Genomic DNA, 18,338 nt, shown 5'->3' with positions numbered 1-18,338 from the left:
ATCTTCCTCTTCACTTTTCTCACTTCCTGAAGTACGACCCAGAGGGAAGCTTTCTCTTGATCTTGTCCAACGGAGTTCTTGTCTTTTGTGAAAAGAAAGTACATTAATACACCCAAAAAACTCAATACTGCACCCTACAGTGGGCAAGTATGAATATCTCATTGATACAAAGTCACTGTAGCCTAGGATTGGCAATCCCTCTCTCCCTACTGACCCCCATTCTCTCCCCTTATCCTAGGTTTAAGTGAGGTATGACCAGGTGCAGGTATGAGGCACAGGTGCTGTACTACCCCCTCTCTGGAGTTCCTGCACCCAGTTACTTGCCTCAGTCCCACATTCTTGTATCAAAGCCCTGTGAAGGAGATGGTCACAGCAGGAACCAGGAGCATGCGTCTGACTTTCCCTCCCTCTCCTGAGAAGAGACACACTGCCTGTGACTGTTTGGCTGCCCTGCGGCTTCAGCATCATTGAAGGTCCCTGTCTTGTCGCAGACCCTCTTCTTAGCTTCAAGTGAGTTGGACGGTGAGCAACGAGATTAGAGGTCTCAAAATGCAACAGGGCACATCTTCACCTGCGACACCACCCCACCTCAGCTCTCTATAGTGGGATAGTGGTGTAGTTTGCTCAGGGTCAGTCAGTCATCAAAATGATGTACTCATCTTTGGCACAACTTTGAAAATGTGCACTGTCACACTCTGTTTGGCATCATTTTAGGTTCACAGCTGCACAGTCCAAATCGGGCATAACTTGCAGACAGTGCGATGGGGGCGGCCACTCAGGCACGACTCCTGGATCACAGGTGCATAATATGCTCAGGCACAACCTAAGGACAATGCCACAACAGAGGCCGCTTGAGCAGAAGATCCAACAAACTGGTCCTTGAGGCATGCAAATCTCTCTCCAGGTGGATGGACCATCAATTCTGGTGTCAGCTACTTCTGCTCACTCTGAACAATCGCACCTCGTGCATGGCTGGTGTATTCCTTCTGTGTCTCAGCATTCAGGTTAGCCTGCAAGTCCTTCAGGTAAAGGCAACAAATCTTTCTTCCCCATCTCTGGGACGCTGGCTGTCAGGCAGCCACCAGTTCTAGCTGCTCAGTAGTCCTATAAGGACTCTGCGGATCATTCCTGTAGGAGGCTGGCCTGGCTTATAGTGGATACCTTGTGGTACTTACACTTTGTGCCAGGTCCAATTACCCTTTATTAGTAGAATAGAGGTGTTTCTAGCAGCTCAGGCTGATAGAAGGTAGCTATGGCAAAGCAGCTTAGGCTGAACTAGGAGACATGCAAAACTCCTACTATACCACTTATATCATATAGCACAATATCATAAGAAAACACAATACTCAGAGTTACTAAAAATAAAGGTACTTTATTTAAGTGACAATATGCCAAAAGTATCTCAGAGGATACCCTCACTTAGGAGGTAATATACATCAAATGATATGTACACAAACCCAAAACAGGTAAGTAACAGTAAGAAAAGTAGGGCAAACAATGGAGAATCACAATAGAATGCAATAGGTAGGAATAGGCCTAGGGGCAACACAAACCATATACTCCAAAAGTGGCATGCGAATCACGAATGGACCCCAGGCCTATGTTAGGTTATAGAGGGTCGCTGGGACTGTAAGAAAACAGTAAGGGTGCCCACAATACTCCACCCCAAGACCCTGAAAAATAGGAGTAAAGTTACCCTACTACCCCAGAAAGACACTATAGTCGAGATAGGGGATTCTGCATGAACCACAACCACCAGCAAAACACTGAAGACGGATTACTGGACCTAAGGACCTGTAAAGGAAGGGGACCAAGTCCAAGAGTCACGCAAGTGTCCGGGGCGGGGGGGGGGGACAGGAGCCCACTAAACCCCGGATGAAGGTGCAAAAGGGCTGCCTCCGGGTGGAAGAAGCCGAAGATTCTGCAACAACGGAAGGTGCCATGGAACTTCTCCTTTGGTCAGAAGATGTCCCACTGTGTGCTGGATGATGCAGAAGTGTTTCTACGCAGAAATACCACAAACAAGCCTTGCTAGCTGCAAGAGTCGCGGTTGAGGATTTTGGGGGCTGTTGGGGCCCAGGAAGGACCAGGATGTCGCCCCTTGGAGGAGGAGACAGAGGGGGCGCTCAGCAACTCAGAGAGCCCCCGCAGAAGCAGGCAGCACCCGCAGAAGTCCAGGAACAGGCACTTAGAAGACCTGAGGACATCGGTCGACTCAGAGTCACAAAGGAGGGTCCCACGACGTCAGAGTCCAACTCAGCGAGTTGGGCAATACAGGACGGAGTGCTGGGGACCCAGGCTAGGCTGTGCACAAAGGTGGACAAGTGAACAGATCCCGAGCAGCTACAGATCACGCAGTACACAGGATTACTGTCTGGCGTGGGGAGGCAAGGACTTACCTCCACCAAATTTGGACAGAAGGGCCACTGGACTGTGGGAGACACTTGGACCCAGCTCCTGTGTTCCAGGGACCACGCTCGTCAGGATGAGAGGGGACCCAGAGGACCGGTGATGCAGAGATTTGGTGCCTGCGTTGGCAGGGGGAAGATTCTGTCGACCCCCTGGAGATTTCTTCTGGGTTTCCAGTGCAGGGTGAAGGCGGACAGCCCTCAGAGCATGCACCACCAGGAAACAGTCGAGAAAGCCAACAGGATGAGGCGCTACAATGTTGCTGGTAGTCGTCTTGCTACTTTGTTTTGCGGTTTTGCAGGCATCCTGGAGCAGTCAGCAGTCGATCCTTGGCAGAAGTCGAAGAGGGAAGTGCAGAGGAACTCTCGTGAGCTCTTGCATTCGTTATCTGAGGAATAGCCCAGAGGAGAGACCCTAAATAGCCAAAAAAGTAGGTTTAGCTACTAAGAAAGGAGGCTTGGCTACTGAAAGAGGAAAGCACCTATCAGGAGGGGTCTGTGACGTCACCTGCTGGCACTGGCCACTCAGAGCTGTCCATTGTGCCCCAACACCTCTGAATCCAAGATGGCAGAGGTCTGGGACACACTGGAGGAGCTCTGGGCACCTCCCCCGGGAGGTGCTGGTCAGGGGAGTGGTCACTCCCCTTTCCTTAGTCCAGTTTCACACCAGAGCAGGGCTGGGGGATCCCTGAACCGGTGTAGACTGGCTTACGCAGAGATGGGCACCATCTGTGCCCATCAAAGCAATTCCAGAGGCTGGGGGAAGCTACTCCTCCCCAGCCCTTCACACCTATTTCCAAAGGGAGAGGGTGTAACACCCTCTCTCAGAGGAAATCCTTTGTTCTGCCTCCCTGGGACCAGGCTGCCCAGGACCCAAGGGGGCAGAAACCTGTCTGAGGGGTTGGCAGCAGCAGCAGCTGCAGTGGAGACCCCGGAAAGGCAGTTTGGAAGTACCCGGGTTCTGTGCTAGAGACCCGGGATGCATGGAATTGTCCCCCCAATACCAGAATGGTATTGAGGTGACAATTCCATGACCCTATACATGTTACATGGCCATGTTCGGAGTTACCATTGTGACGCTACACATAAATAGTGACCTATATGTAGTGCACGTGTGTAATGGTGTCCCCACACTCACAAAGTCTGGGGAATTTGCCCTGAACAATGTGGGGGCACCTTGGCTAGTACCAGGGTGCCCACACACTAAGGGGGTCATTCCAACCCTGGCGGTCAATGACCGCCGGGTTGGAGGACCGCGGGAGCACCGCCGACAGGCCGGCGGTGCTCCCAAGGGCATTCCGACCGCGGCGGTAAAGCTGCGGTCGGACCGGCAACACTGGCGGTCTCCCGCCAGTGTACCGCCGCCCTTTGGAATCCTCCAAGGCGGCGCAGCTAGCTGCGCCGCCGAGGGGATTCCGACCCCCCCTACCGCCATCCAGTTCCCGGCGGTCCGCCCACCGGGAACCGGATGGCGGTAGGGGGGGTCGCGGGGCCCCTGGGGGCCCCTGCAGTGCCCATGCCACTGGCATGGGCACTGCAGGGGCCCCCGTAAGAGGGCCCCTACAAGTATTTCACTGTCTGCTTGGCAGACAGTGAAATACGCGACGGGTGCAACAGCACCCGTCGCACCTTCCCACTCCGCCGGCTCGTAATCCTCGTGGGAAGGGAGTTTTTCCCTGGGCTGGCGGGCGGTCTTTTGGCGACCGCCCGCCAGCCCAGGGAAAAACTTAGAATACCCTCCGCGGTCTTTCGACCGCGGAGCGGTATTTCGGAGGGGGGAAGTCTGGCGGGTGGCCTCCGCCGCCCGCCAGACTTGGAATGACCCCCTAAGTAACTTTGCACCTAACCATCACTAAGTGAGGGTTAGACATATAGGTGACTTATAAGTTACTTATGTGCAGTGGTAAACGGCTGTGAAATAACGTGGATGTTATTTCACTCAGGCTGCAGTGGAAGTCCTGTGTAAGAATTGTCTGAGCTCCCTATGGGTGGCAAAAGAAATGCTGCAGCCCATAGGGATCTCCTGGAACCCCAATACCCTGGGTACCTCAGTACCATATACAAGGGAATTATAAGGGTGTTCCAGTGAGAATTGGTAAAATTAGTCACTAGCCTGCAGTGACAATTGTGAAAGCAGAGAGAGCATAAACACTGAGGTTTTGGTTAGCAGAGCCTCAGTGATACAGTTAGGCACCACACAGGGAACACATACAGGGCACATACATTATGAGCACTGGGGTCCTGCCTGGCAGGATCCCAGTGACACATAGACTAAAACAACATATATACAGTGAAAAATGTGGGTAACATGCCAGGCAAGATGGTAAGTTCCTACAATTCCCTTCCTCAGTCAGAAAATTTGGAACAAACTTGGAACTGGTGGGACAGCACCTCCCACTTTTATACACCCAAAGCAAGCAAGGGGTGTGGATTCTCTGTCTGCACTCTCGGAGCGTGTTTGGGGTTATTCTGTCTTGTGTCCTCTCCAGGCTGTCTTCCAAACTCAGCTTTTGCTCAGAGTGATGCTCCAACAAATGACAGAGCTCAAGAAGACTAATCAGCAGACCCTCGCGGCAAAAGGAGCTGATCCAGTGTCTAAAGGGAGCCCTGTCTCCTCTTCCTCCCTTCAGTGTCCAGGTTTTCTCCCTCTACTTCAGGAAAGTCAGCAAGACCCTTTCACTGTCCAGGAAAACAACTGAAACGCCACCCTGTGTACTTGGATAGTCCATTACTCTCGTTCACTCTTACACCACACTGGCTACACACAAATACACACACTGGAATGTTAGCACCAGGACCTGGGTAAGAGCACAAACGCAGAATTTTACACAAGTGGGCTGGCAGGCCTCTATTGCTATGACTCGGACAAAAAGGTATGTTCATCAGAACGATTTCACAACCCACAGTATGCTGCCCCCACTGCTCTACATGCTAAACCTACGATGGACATCTACTGTACAACACATGACGGCATGCTTGAGTTGCCCCTCCAGATACAGGGCAGGTCCTGGATCTCACTCATGTGAAGGGATAGGGTTAGGCCTTCCCTCACACACTGGATTAGTGTGAAACTGGGGCAAAATCAAAACCCAGGATCCAAGATACTCGAGGTTAGGCAATCAGGGCAGGGATACATGACTGTCAGGGCAGGCATACATGACTGTCAGGGCAGGGATACATGACTGGACATCCCCAACTCAATACTAATGCTAACCCTATTAAGCATCCTACAATATTGCAGATACTTAAACAGAGGGACCCTAAACCCTGTCATTACTCTGCACAGATTTACGAGGAAGAGTCCGCAGCCTATCTCCCCAAGGAGGGTCATGTAGAAAGGCCTGCCACCAACTATTGGTAGTGTCAAGGCCTAGTCTTTGGGGCAGTAGTCACCCATGCCTAAAGAAGTACCATATAGAGATCCCTGTAACCCACTAGAATATAGCACTGCTTCATTAGCAACTTGCTACAGTCACTTAGAGCACTTGTAATGGGACTCGTGAGGCAGGCCTCCTGCACAAGAAAACATCCTAGTTGTGCCAGTGTGCTAAAATGAAGAACAGGTTATCACATGAACATTGTGCCAGGGACTTTCACCTAACCCTACAGACAGTGTCTGCTGTTCGCCCACCAGTGTGGTCGTATGTACTACCGTTTTCTAAGAACTAGAATCCTTTCTTGGGTCGAGTCATATCTTGACAGCAGAGCTAACTAGGACTTTGTTTTTGTGATATTCCCGATTCTACCTGCTCAACCTACATATACATTTATCCTTTTAAAAGTAGCATTCCTATGAAAAGTAACATATTTTTAAAAGTAACATTTCTAACAGGCCATGAAGTAATTTGTCTAAATTGACTCTGTCGTACTTAGGATGAGTCATGTCCTCAAGATGGCCCTTTTCCAAGCCTTCTCTTTGCTTTTACATATCGTTGTTATCGGATGTGTTGGCCAAAGAAGCTCAATTAGAATAAACAAAGACCGCAAATCAAAAATTACACTGAGAAGTTAAAATAAAACCCAAATCTGGAAAACGTGTCTCCAGTGACATGGATTCATCTTGTTGCCCAAGTCATTCCTTATGTTGAGCTCCAAACCTATAACCTCCAGAAGTAAGCCTTCACTTCTCAGAAAAGTGACCCAAATATTTCTGCAGGAAGATCTTGCATATTGTAAAAATGATTGCTGATCCCTCTAAAGGACAGCCTGGTAATGACCGATCAAAAAAAACAGTAGAAAACAAGATGTTTGAAGTTTGGTAGGTTTCCCAGGGTCAGCTCTGACTGCAGCGGTCTAGGGAAGATTACCCTTCCACCTTCAAGAGTCTGCACTAGTCGGTGTGATAGTTATCTGTAGATTATCAATATATTACTTAGTGGAGGCCTAGTCACTGTCGGTCATAAGAACTATGTGGCCAAGTCCTTCCAGAACAAAGTCTGCCCATTCCCTGTGCACATCAAGCATTTCTGGACAGAAACCAATTAAGGCCCATATTTATACTTTTTTAGCCCCGTATTTGCATCATTTATTAACGCAAAAGAGGCGCAAACTTACAAAATACAATTCTATTTTGTAAGTTTGCGTTGCTTTTGCGTCAAAAAGCAACGCAAATGCGGCGCTAAAAAAGTATAAATATGGGCCTAAGTTTTATCCACACTGTAGATGGCTGCCCTGGTTTATAGTGGGTACCTGATGGTACTTACACCTTGTGCCAGGTCCAGTTATCCCTTATTGATAGATTAGTAGTGTTCTAGCAGCTTAGGATGATAGAGGTAGCTATATTAGGAGGTGTCTCTGACGTCACCTGCTGGCACTGGCCACTCAGAGGCCTCCATTATTCCATTAAATTGATACATCAATATTATACAATGCTGTTTCCCAAACTGTGGGTCGCGTCCCACTGGGGAGGCCACCAGCCAATTTCTGGTGGGTCGCGGAAGAGTAATAAATAACGGTGCCTTTACATTTTGTATTTATCTTGTCACATTTACTGTGCTGTAAAGGTAGAGGTCAAACATTAGGATACGTCTTGTGACAAATTCCTGCTTATTCTTTTAACATGGTAAATGCTGTTTACTTTTCTTACTCTGGCTGCAAGACAAGAGGAGTTTTTAAAGTGAACTGTGTGGCAACCTCGCTGGTGCACATGAGGTGTGAAAGGAAAGGCTGTGGGGTGTCATTTTTGTAACACACAACATTTAAATACCTGCACCTTTCTTAACTGCAGATATAATTCAGACTATATCAACAGTTAGGAAAGCAAAAATGAAACCTGTTTTTTTGTAATTCTGAAGTGTGATGAGAACAAAGATTTTAAAATGATCAAAACAAATCAGGACAGTTTTACTGGGTGATGCACAAAGGATATTCACTGAAACTCTAATTCCTTACATTATCATTTCTATGCTATAGACCTTTTTCAGTAAAGCTGTATGTCTGCTAGTTTAGTGGTCATTTGAATGGAAAATGTGCTGTCTGTAGATGACACTGCGTTACTGTATGATGCTTTAATAACTTATTAGCGACTCACGCCCGCCATGCATCGTTCTGTTTTCAATGATGAGATTTCAAATGTTGCACTGATGGTATCAATGATGCTATTGAACATGTGATAAATGATTTAATATGTGCGGTAACTGGCTGTGCATGGTGAGGATGTGAGTTAAAGTTACTTTAGGGCATGAGTTATGGTTACTAGAGCTAATTATAACTGGTGAATTTCAGTGATTTGTGAGTTTAAAACATTACGTTGTCACTGGAATTTTTACCTAACTATAACACCACTTTAAACTCTTTTTTCAGTGAATTTCTAAGATATTTTTTAAATGTAAAGCAAGATATAATAACTCATAACTATAACATCACCTTAACCTTGTCTATTTCAGAGAGTTTCTAGGTTTGTTTTTAACATAAAGGCTTATATTTTATTACCATATGTAAAGCCAACCCCTGCCACACACAACCTTCGTACATGCGTTACCACAGGGCTGGCCAGCTACCAGAGGGAAGCCAACACCTGTCATGCACAGTTATTACAGTCATTAAGTTGAAGGTTTTGCAGCCAGGCCCTGCATCCAACCCCTTGCACAAAAGCAACCCCCCCCACACATCGCCTTTGGTCATGTACATCATGAGGTGGGCTGCAGCCCTGGCCTATGGACAGGTCCTGCATCCAACACGTTGCAAGCAGCCAATGCCATGCCACACAAGGTCGTCTGGCATGCACAGGGTGCAGCATGTCCTGGTCACACTCAGGAAGACTAATAATGTTGTTAAAGAGTCACAACACCAAAATATAACAAGTGGCCTATTGGTTAAAAGAGAGACCCGAAGACATATTTTTTTTAATAAAACCAAAATGTATCTGAGTCTTTCTTTGAACATTTTTCAGCTCACAAAAGAGAATCAGAAAAAAAACACATAAGAGCCTTAAACTCCAGACCATGGAGCTCCTGCTAGGAGTGTTTCTGAAAAATATGGTAAGTTCTCCTACAGTCATGGATTCCAAGCCCTCGTCTCTCAATCATTATTCTTTTCCTTTTTATTTTAGGTGTTCCATGCAGCTCCACTCCACGCCCTTTATAAGCCCCAGGGACCCCATCCCCAGGGCCATACTCATTTATTTAGGGGAGGGGGCGTGTACCTCTGCAGGACCACAACCTCTGGGCTGTTTTATACTCTACAGGGAGGTGGGCAGTGCATCCGCTGAAGATTCACTAAAACAACTCCCACAATGTTTGCAATGGTGTGGTTTTTCCCCAGAGTGTGTTCACTGATATCTTTGTAGGTCTGATAATTGACTAAAGCTCTTCACACATTCACCGCACCAGAATGTATTTCCCCTGTTTGTGGTTATTGATGTCTTTGTAAGCCTGATAAGTGATTAAAGTTCTTTTTCAGTGCAATTTCATGGTTTTGCCCCATGTGTGTTTGCTGACGAATCCTTAAGGCTGACTTGTGACTAAAACTACTTTCACATTCATTGCAGTGATATTGCTTTTCCCCTCTGTGGTTTCTCTGATTTATCCTTAGGTTTGAGGAATTACTAACTCTACTGCCACAATCACTGCCTTGGTATGGTTTTTCCCCAATGTGTGTTCATTGATAATTGACTAAGGCTCTTCACATATTCACTGCACCTAAATTGTTTTTCCCTAGTGTGTGATCTCTGATGCTCCTTTAAGTGTGCGGGTTGAAAAAAGCTCTTCACATATTCACTGCATTTAAATGGGTTCTCTTCAGTGTGAGTTCACTGGTAAATCCTTTATGTTGAAGATTCACTAAAACTACTTTCACATTCACTGCAATGATGTGTTTTTCCCTATTATGTGTCTGATGATATCTTTGTAGGTTTGCTAATCGACTAGAGCTTTTTCCACATTCACAGCACTTTAATGGTTTTTCCCCAGTGTGCGTTCGCAGATGAATACTTACGGTTGAGTAACAACTAAAACTAATTCCACAGTCATTTCAATCATATGTTTTTTCACCTGTGTGTGTGTTCGCTGAGGACTTCGTAGTTGTGATAACCAACGAAAACTTCACACATTCACTGCAATGGAGTGTTTTTTTTCCCCTGTGTGTGTTCGTTGCTGTTTTTGTAGGTCTGATAACCGACTATAGCTCTTTGCACATTCAATGCACTTGAATGGCATTTCTTCTGTGTGAGTTCGCTGATTAATCCTTAATGACGAAGAGTCAATAAAACCACTGCCACATGCACTGCAATGGTATGGTTTTTCCCCTGTGTGTGTTTGCCGGTGTCTTTGTAGGTTTGATAATTGACTAAAGCTCTATACACATCCACTGAACTTAATTGGTCTTTCCACCCTGTGTGTGTACGCTGATGCTCTTTTAGGTGTGCTGTTTCACTAAAGCTCTTTCCACATTGATTACACTTGAATGTTTTTTCTCCTGTGTGTATTTGTTGATGAATCCTTAATGTTGATTAGTGACTAAAACTACTTCCACATTAATTACAATCATGTGGTTTTATCCCCATGTGTTCGTTCATGCACTTTTAGGTTTGATAACTGACTAAAGCTCTTCACACATTCACTGCAACTGAATGGCTTTTCTCCTGTGTGTGTTCGCAGATGGTTGTGTAGGGTTGATAACTGACTAAAGCTTTTCATACATTCAGTGCATTTAAAAGGTTTTTCCCCTGTGTGTGTTCGCTGAGGAATCCTGAGATTGGAGGAATCACTAAAACTACTTCCACATTCATTGCAATGGTAGGGTTTTTCCCCAGTGTGTGTTCGTTGATGTTTTTGTAGGTCTGATAACCGAATAAAGCTCTTCACACATTCACTGCACTTGAATGGCTTTTCTCCTGTGTGACTTCGCTGATGAACCCTCAATTGTGATGAGTCAATAAAACTTCTTTCACATTCACTGCAATGGTATGGTTTTTCCCCTGTGTGTGTTCGCTGATGTTTTTGCAGGTGTGATAACTGAATAAAGCTCTTCACACAGTGACTGCACTTGAATGTTTTTTCTCTTGTGTGTGTTTGTTGATGTCTTTGTAGGACTGACAAGTGACTAAAGCTCTTCACACATTCACTGCACTTGAATGGCTTTTCCCCCATGTGTGTTAGCTGATGCCTCTACAAGGTTGACAAGTGACTAAAGCTCTTCCCACATTCACTGTACTAGAATGTTTTTCTTGTGTGTGTTCGGTGATGTCGCTTTAATAGAGATGAGAAACTAAAGCTCCCACTAAATGTGTATTATTTTCTTTCTTGGTTGGTGTCTGTGGGTTGGGTATATCTGTGTCTACATCCCAAGACTTTGTTTCCTGATGGGCCAATATGGCTGATAAAGCACTTGTGTTATTCTAACATGTCCTGTATAAGTGTGGCGTTTTGCACATTTGATTTCTGGTTTAACAATAATGTGCCATAGCCATTAAATACTTGCCACACTCATAATATGTATAACGTTTGTTTGTAGGCGATTGTGTCTTTAGATTGAATTATGGTTTTGTACGCTTGTGGGTAAAGATTCATCTTCCATCTGGCACGCGCAAGTTGGGACAGTCCATTGTATTGTAGATAGCTGAACTCCTCGTTTCTTTACCCTTCGGTTGTCTGGCTCCACTACGGTGTGCCTTTCTCTGGTTGCTGTGGTTTGACCAGAAAGAGTTTACGATACACTTAGAGCAGTGAATTATGGTCTATTATTGCTTTAGAAAACAAAGAACTGCTGTAACCACTTCATACTGATCCCACGATCACAGCTGGTGTTGGAAACCGGTTTATTCAGGAGGTGGTTTGTATTTGTTGTTGTCTTTATTTTCTAGAGTTCATTTCTTAGTCTTGTGACATGGAAGCGCACAGCTCAGACACTTACATCCACTGAATTGCCCTCAACTGCTTCTTCAAGGATCTGTCAGTTTATATGCAGGTTCTTCTGTTGCTGATTGCATATATGTTTTCCTAAATACCGGAGCTTATTGTTGGTGACTGTTTATTGCAGATTTGCAGTTTCGTCTTCATTAATCATAATAATGTAATGCATTCAAGGCTTGTTTTCTGTTGGATGTAAAGAGATTTAAAGTTACTAAATGGAAACATAATGGAATGTGAATACATAATATTTAACTGGTTGTAAATGACATTTCTTCTTTACTGTCTCTGAGACTTAGCAGAGAATATTTCAGCATACATGGATATTTAACTAATAATTCTGTTGAACACGTCACATCTTATTATCTTCAGAAAAGGTGATTTACCAGTGTACACAGAGTAACTTGGTGAAGAAAGCGCAGTCTTGGAGCACCCACGTGCTAAAGGTACAGTTTTAGGTAGATGCATATGGACTCGATTTAATTTAAACAAGAATAGATTATGGAAAAAAGGATGGATCAGGCTGAGCTGCTGTCTTCAGGAAGTATATAACGAAGGTAACTCATCAGGAAGTATATAACAAAAGTTTATCTTCAGTAATTCTATTCACACACTTCTCAGTCTTTTTCTGTTCACATTGGAACACCTCAAATCCTGTTCTTTAAGTCACCCTCAACACTTTTAACAGCTCCCCTGGTTCAAGCATTTTTGGTTTCTTCTAAGCAGGAAGACTGGAGCATTACTGCAAGTTAAGGTAGGATTCCTATAGCCATAACGTCAGTCCATCTGCCTAAAACTAGTGTAGCTCACAGGGCCTGCTTCTGGCCCTGAAAGACAACTTAAAAAAGAAAATATATGCACAGATAAGGCAAACAAACATTGATTCATAACATTTATTATTCAACGATATCAGTCATTTAGTCCTTATAGTGAATCCATCACAATCAATAGTTTACCCCACATATCTCAGCATCAGATGTGTGCATATTCATCTTTTCTATCCCCTTTTTTCTACCTTTACATGATATTTGACTTAATGTTGTCCATCTGGGGCCCAGGATGCTACTTTGTGGGTGTACATTGTGCCCAGTGTCTTTTCAGTGTTGGAAAGCCTCAGTTTTATTAGAGGCACTGTATTATCTTACCACTGCTGGGGCTTGCAGTCATAAGGCCATTACCTAAGTTGGTGGGGGACTCATGAACATTTGTGACAGAGGTGAACAGATTTCAGCATCTACTTTGGTCCACACTGCTTGTGAATACTATATGGGAAATATAAACTTCTGAATGAGCAGGAGCCTGATAATTGTATCACTATAAACACTACTGGACACATTGGAGGAGATGTGCAGTGTGATTTGCCTGTACCTGACTGAAACCCTTCGTCTTCTGCTAGTAGAGAATGAGCCCTGATGAAGTCCCTGAGTGGATGATATTCTGCGTGAAAAGTGGTTTATTATATGGTGTGGTTGTGCAACTTCATCATAAAATGAAGGCACAATCCTGTATCGAGACAAGTCACATTTGTTTATAAAACCTCAGCTCAGTCCTGGGCGGCCGTAGCTTGGAGCAGTCAGGCTTGATCAAAGGAACAGGTGTAAAGCATTAAGATGTACCAGAACTGTCGAATAAAAAGAAAACACAATAAAAATCCAACATCAAATTATAAAATAGATTGTATTTCTATCTTTGAATAGACACTTCAATGACAAACATCTGGAGATGTTAACTAATAAATCAATGCTTTCCACTAATGCATTAAATATTTTTAATCTACGTGACTCATGGTTAGGGTTAGCCACAACAGGTAACTTGAATATAGGTACAAGAGCACTCTTGTGTGGTCCAACTCCTTGAATATTTAAATTAATTAACAATTTAATTCAAAGTTGAGTTAAGTGTTGTAGCATTTTCCGCTTTAGATTTAAAATACATATATAAAATTAATTTACCATAGTATTCAATCTAAACATATTTTTACTAGTTTATTATATATTTTATCAAGCTTTTTAAATGTTCTTTGTACTTTACAATAGGGGGATCTCCACCCTGACTATGCAGTCTACCTATGGTAAAGTATAGGGAACATGTACAAACTTTATTTAATTAAAAAAACATAGTAACAGTATTTGTATGTTACACATGTTTTAGGTACAGTAGTTCAAAGGGGTATACTACATGTGCTGAGACTACCAGACATGTTGTGCCACCAGCCTCAGGGTAGCCACGTCTTGTGATCTACTGTGTCAGCAAATCCCTAAAACGTGCCCTTATTCGTACAGCCAGTTCAGTACAAATTCAGGATTCAGATCCAGTGGAGTATTTATCTCTGAGAAAGGCTATAATCTGTGGGTCCACCTACAACTAATAAAATTGGCTATAATGTACTATGGAGAACACAATCAAATGCGCTTGATAGATTGAAGAAGGCTAAGAACAAATGGCCCTTCTTCATAATGGTATGTTTACCAAAAAGTAGATTACGTTTTAATCCCTGCTCAGAGTCCCCCAGGCCTTTTTGGAAAATATACTGTAGGTTGGATAGAATGTTGTTAGTTTCAGCACACTCTTTCTAGTGATTCAACAACACTCTCACTGTTGCTTTTACTAGGGAATCAAGAAGTGAAATAGGGCAGGTAACAGGCAGTATCGGCACGATCACCTTTCTTGAAGACTGTTACAATTATAGCCTCCGATCAAGTTTTAAGGATGCCAGAGGGGCAGCAAGTCCATAGCAATCACGCTAAATTGGGACCCACGGGGGGCATTGGCCTTGAATAGTTCACTGGGAATACCATCTGGGCCATATGGATTTCGTCTCAAGAAAAACTAAGTTTCTAAAATCAAAAGTCAAAGCTTCAATATAAGAAGGGTCAAATCCCTTGAGCGACTGGCTAGAGATAAAATACATCTTTGGAAAATGGGCAATCTACTCAGTCTCTACTCTGCCTCCAAACTGGGAATGCGATCATCCTTTAAAAAAGCCACCATTGATGACTCGCCAAAAAAGCTGAGGTATCTTTAGATGCACTGGTGTCAATCAGGGATTCCCAGGCAAGATTTTCAAAATCCTTCTTCCTTTTTTTTCAATGCTACATTGTAATCTGGTTTGCACCTTCTCACCTCCAGGGGACAACGAGTTAACCTATAAATGGGCTATCTCAAGGTGTTTATGGGCTTTGGAACAATTACCTTCGAATCACCGAGGCCTATCAGTGTTCATCTGGGGCTGTGTTCTGGTTAAAGCGGGTTAGATACCACCAGAAATCGATAGAAATGCAGCCTCAGTGTCAGTGTCACTAGAAGAAATACCCAAGAATGTATCATAGGCATCCCTGTTGGTAATAACCATATTATCGAGAACATTTACCAAGTTTATAAAGACCAACTCCATTACAAATGCTATTGGAAGAGTGATGGGCCAGGAGAGAGGGCCCAATTCGGCCTTATCCGGCTGCAGACGGGCACAGGTGAGCCCGCTCATGGCCTGGTCTTTGCCTGGGCATGCTTCCAGGTGTTCCCTGCAGCCCGCGAGTGCTCAGCGCACAGAAGAGCGCTTTGCCACACGTTGGAGCACTCCTGGATTTGTAAAGGTAGCTTGGGGCTGTAGTCCCTGGTGTGGCTCCGGTGCTGGAAAAAGGCTTCAAAGCTGATACTGCGTTATTTCAGAACACTTAAAAGCACTTCTCCAAATGTTGGAGCCCTCCTCCTGGGCTCGTAAAGGTAGTTTGGGGCTGTGGTCGCTTCTGTGGTCTTGGTGGCTGAAAAGACGTCCTCCTTGTTAGACATAATGGTTAGGTTCTTGTGTGCATCCGCTAGGTGTACTCAAACTCTAGCCCGAGTTGGATGATATGCTGCATGTTTGCACATCTAAGAGCCAATATATGTCCCTATCCAAGTCCAGATAGGTAATCGAAATTAACAGAACAAGCATGATGAAATATACAATATATATTTGAAAAAATGGCAGTGTGGTTGGTGGGTTTGATGTAATTACGATATGATAGAACCCCTCCCTTCCAAGCCCAGTTAAACCTATTCAACATGGAAAGTGCCTAGACCAGTTACTCAGAACGCCTTGAAACGCATACTGTACAAGATGTTTTCTGAATCTGCTACGTTGTGCGTCTTTAGAGACAAGATTGCTTTGTGGCAGTTTTTGTAATTTCAGGCTCAGAGTACTGAGAGCAGACGAGCTGAGCTACAGGTCCAAGGGCCTTCAGGGCTGATCTGTCTGCATCACAAGCCTTATTCTTCCTGGAAATCAGGTGTTGTCCTTTTTAATGAAACACTTGTGTATTCAGGTTAAATACACTTTGTACATTTTCTTGGAAGGAGTCAGACCTCGTGATTGTGATGTAAAATGCACAAATGAACATATGAATTTGATTGCACAGCTACTAAAACTTAATATATATCTAAATCAGACCACTAGTATATATTATATGAACCATTTGTTGTAGTATTAAACGTATATATTTTATGTTAAGTGGTGCGGATTTATAGAGCGCTCTATCATCTGAGAGAGTATCCTGACCCTGAGCAGGCTGGAGCGAGCCAAGCCTAGAAAAGCTTGGTCTTCAGCTTCTTGCAGAAGTCAAGAAGGGAGGAGGAGGCTGTTATGTGTAGTCGCAGAGCGTTCCATCCTTTAGGAGCAATGTAGGAAAAGGCTTGACTGCCGGATCTGATTTTCCGTATGTGTAGGATGTGTGCAAGCAGAGTCTGGATGAACAGAGGTGCTCAGATGGTTTGTGAAACGGATGCGATTGTTGAGGTATGCCAGGCCGGTGTTACGTAGAGCCTTGAAAGCGCGGGTGAAGAGTTTGAGTTGAGCTCGTTTGTGTGTAGAGAGCCAGTGGAGCTCCTTCAGGTGTGCTGTGATATGAGTGCGGTGTGTGAGGTTGCGAGTGATTCTGGCTGATGAGTTCTGAATATTCAGCTGCCTTCTGTGAGTTTTTTGCTGAGGGTGTTCTTGTAGTCCAGCTTGCTTTTGCCAGGGCATGCGTGAGAGCTTCCTGGGTGCTGATTGTGAGGCATTTGAAAATCTTCCTCAGCATCTACAGGGTATGGAAGCATGACGCAGTGACTGCGTTGACTTGGACGGTCATGTTGAGTTTGATTTTGATGATGATCCTTAGGTTCTTGACCTGGGTGATGAGGGTCCATGTATTCCCACGGTGCAGTGCTCTTCCAGAAGATCACAATTTCAGTCTTATCAGTATTCAGTTTGAGACAGTCGGTTTTCATCTACTGGGAAATTTCAGTCATGCAGGAATTGAACTTGATCCGGGTACTGGGCGTATTGACCATGAGAGTCAGAATGAGTTACATGTGGTCCGTGTAGCTGAGGACATTGATGTTGTGAGAGCGGACGATTCTAGCTAGAGGGATCCTTGCGGAACTCTGAAAATGAAGTCACAGACATCCAAAGTGTACGGTGTCAGGCTGAATGACTTGGTTCTTCCAGTCAGGAAGGAGGAGACCCATCGGAGTGCGTCTCCCTGTATTCTGATCTCGCGTCAGTGTTGAATGAGGATGGGGTGGGAGACTGCCTCAAACTCTGCAGAGAGGACCAGGAAGATGAGGACACCTTGTCCCGTCTGTCCAGAGTCATGTGGATGTCATTCATGGCGATGATGTGGGCAATTTTCATGCTGTGGTTGGGTCCGAATCTAGACTGAGTGGTGTTGAGGAGCTGGTGGGTATTGAGGTATTCGATGAGCCATCTGTTGATTATTTTCTCTGAGACCTTAGCCAGAAATGGTAGCAAGGAGATCAGCCTGTAGTTGTTTAGCGTTGAAGGGTCTGCAGAGGGTTTCTTCATCAGTGGGGGGACAGTTGTGTGTTTCTATCACGCCGGTCCTTCCGTCTGTACGGAGAGCAAAAAGTCCACCTCCAGGCCCTACCAACTCAGAACGCTGTACTAGCAAAGAGTATTGGAGTGGCCAGACGAGAGAAAGGGGTTTAGGGAATTGGAACAGTGGGGAGGGAGATCTGAAAAAAGAGAACGCACATAATATTCAGACGGAACCAGAGCATTGAGTTCCCTTAAAACTTCACCCGCTTTAGGAGTGAGTTTTTATTCATTCTCTCTCTATTCTGCATTTTTGAGGGTTTACTTTTCTATACATGGTCTTTTAATAGTAGGCTGTAAGATAAATAGGATTAGGTGAGGTCACTTGTTCAATGCATACCATTTAACACCTTAGCTACACCCCATTCTAGACACTGCTGCAGGCATACATACCAATAAGAGTTCAATTAAACATTTCTCTCTCTCTTCTCCAGTTGTTCAATGCCCCAGGTTAAGTCACCTGGCTGACAGAGAGAGTGAGATTAAGTAATATTCATGAATTATGTTCTTTACTCTTCAATCAAACTGGTTTGTCTCTATGGAACTGCCTTCCCTGGAATTGTTTCTATCAATAATGGTCTTTACTGGTTGTGCAAGAAATTAGGTTGTATTCTTCTGTTCCTCTGAGTTAGAACCAAAACTATGACGAGGCTTGAAACGCTAACGAATTCGGCGGACTCTGCCCCTACTAGGGGGCAGCCACTACGTCCGAAGTGTGAGCCGGATCAC

At 44.6% G+C, this 18,338-nt stretch overlaps 1 protein-coding gene across 1 annotated transcript; it reads right to left on the bottom strand.

Moving 5' to 3' along the window:
* Positions 1-9,522: 9,522 nt before the first annotated feature.
* LOC138287230 (zinc finger protein 664-like) lies at positions 9,523-11,938 on the bottom strand. Its single transcript, XM_069227584.1, has one exon. The coding sequence runs from the start codon at positions 10,994-10,996 to the stop codon at positions 10,391-10,393; it is 606 nt and encodes a 201-aa protein (XP_069083685.1). The 5' UTR covers positions 10,997-11,938; the 3' UTR covers positions 9,523-10,390.
* Between the last annotated feature and the right edge of the window lie 6,400 nt (positions 11,939-18,338).

This window comes from Pleurodeles waltl, chromosome 4_1, assembly GCF_031143425.1.
Source record: "Pleurodeles waltl isolate 20211129_DDA chromosome 4_1, aPleWal1.hap1.20221129, whole genome shotgun sequence".
In the NCBI taxonomy this organism is placed as follows: domain Eukaryota; kingdom Metazoa; phylum Chordata; class Amphibia; order Caudata; family Salamandridae; genus Pleurodeles; species Pleurodeles waltl.
The sequence above is the reverse complement of the archived record's forward strand: the minus strand, read 5'-3'. Positions and strand labels throughout refer to the sequence as shown.

Excerpts from the sequence above, each read along its gene's own strand:
- LOC138287230 (XM_069227584.1), bottom strand. The coding sequence starts at position 10,996 with ATGGGGGAAAAGCCATTCAAGTGCAGTGAATGTGTGAAGAGCTTTAGT.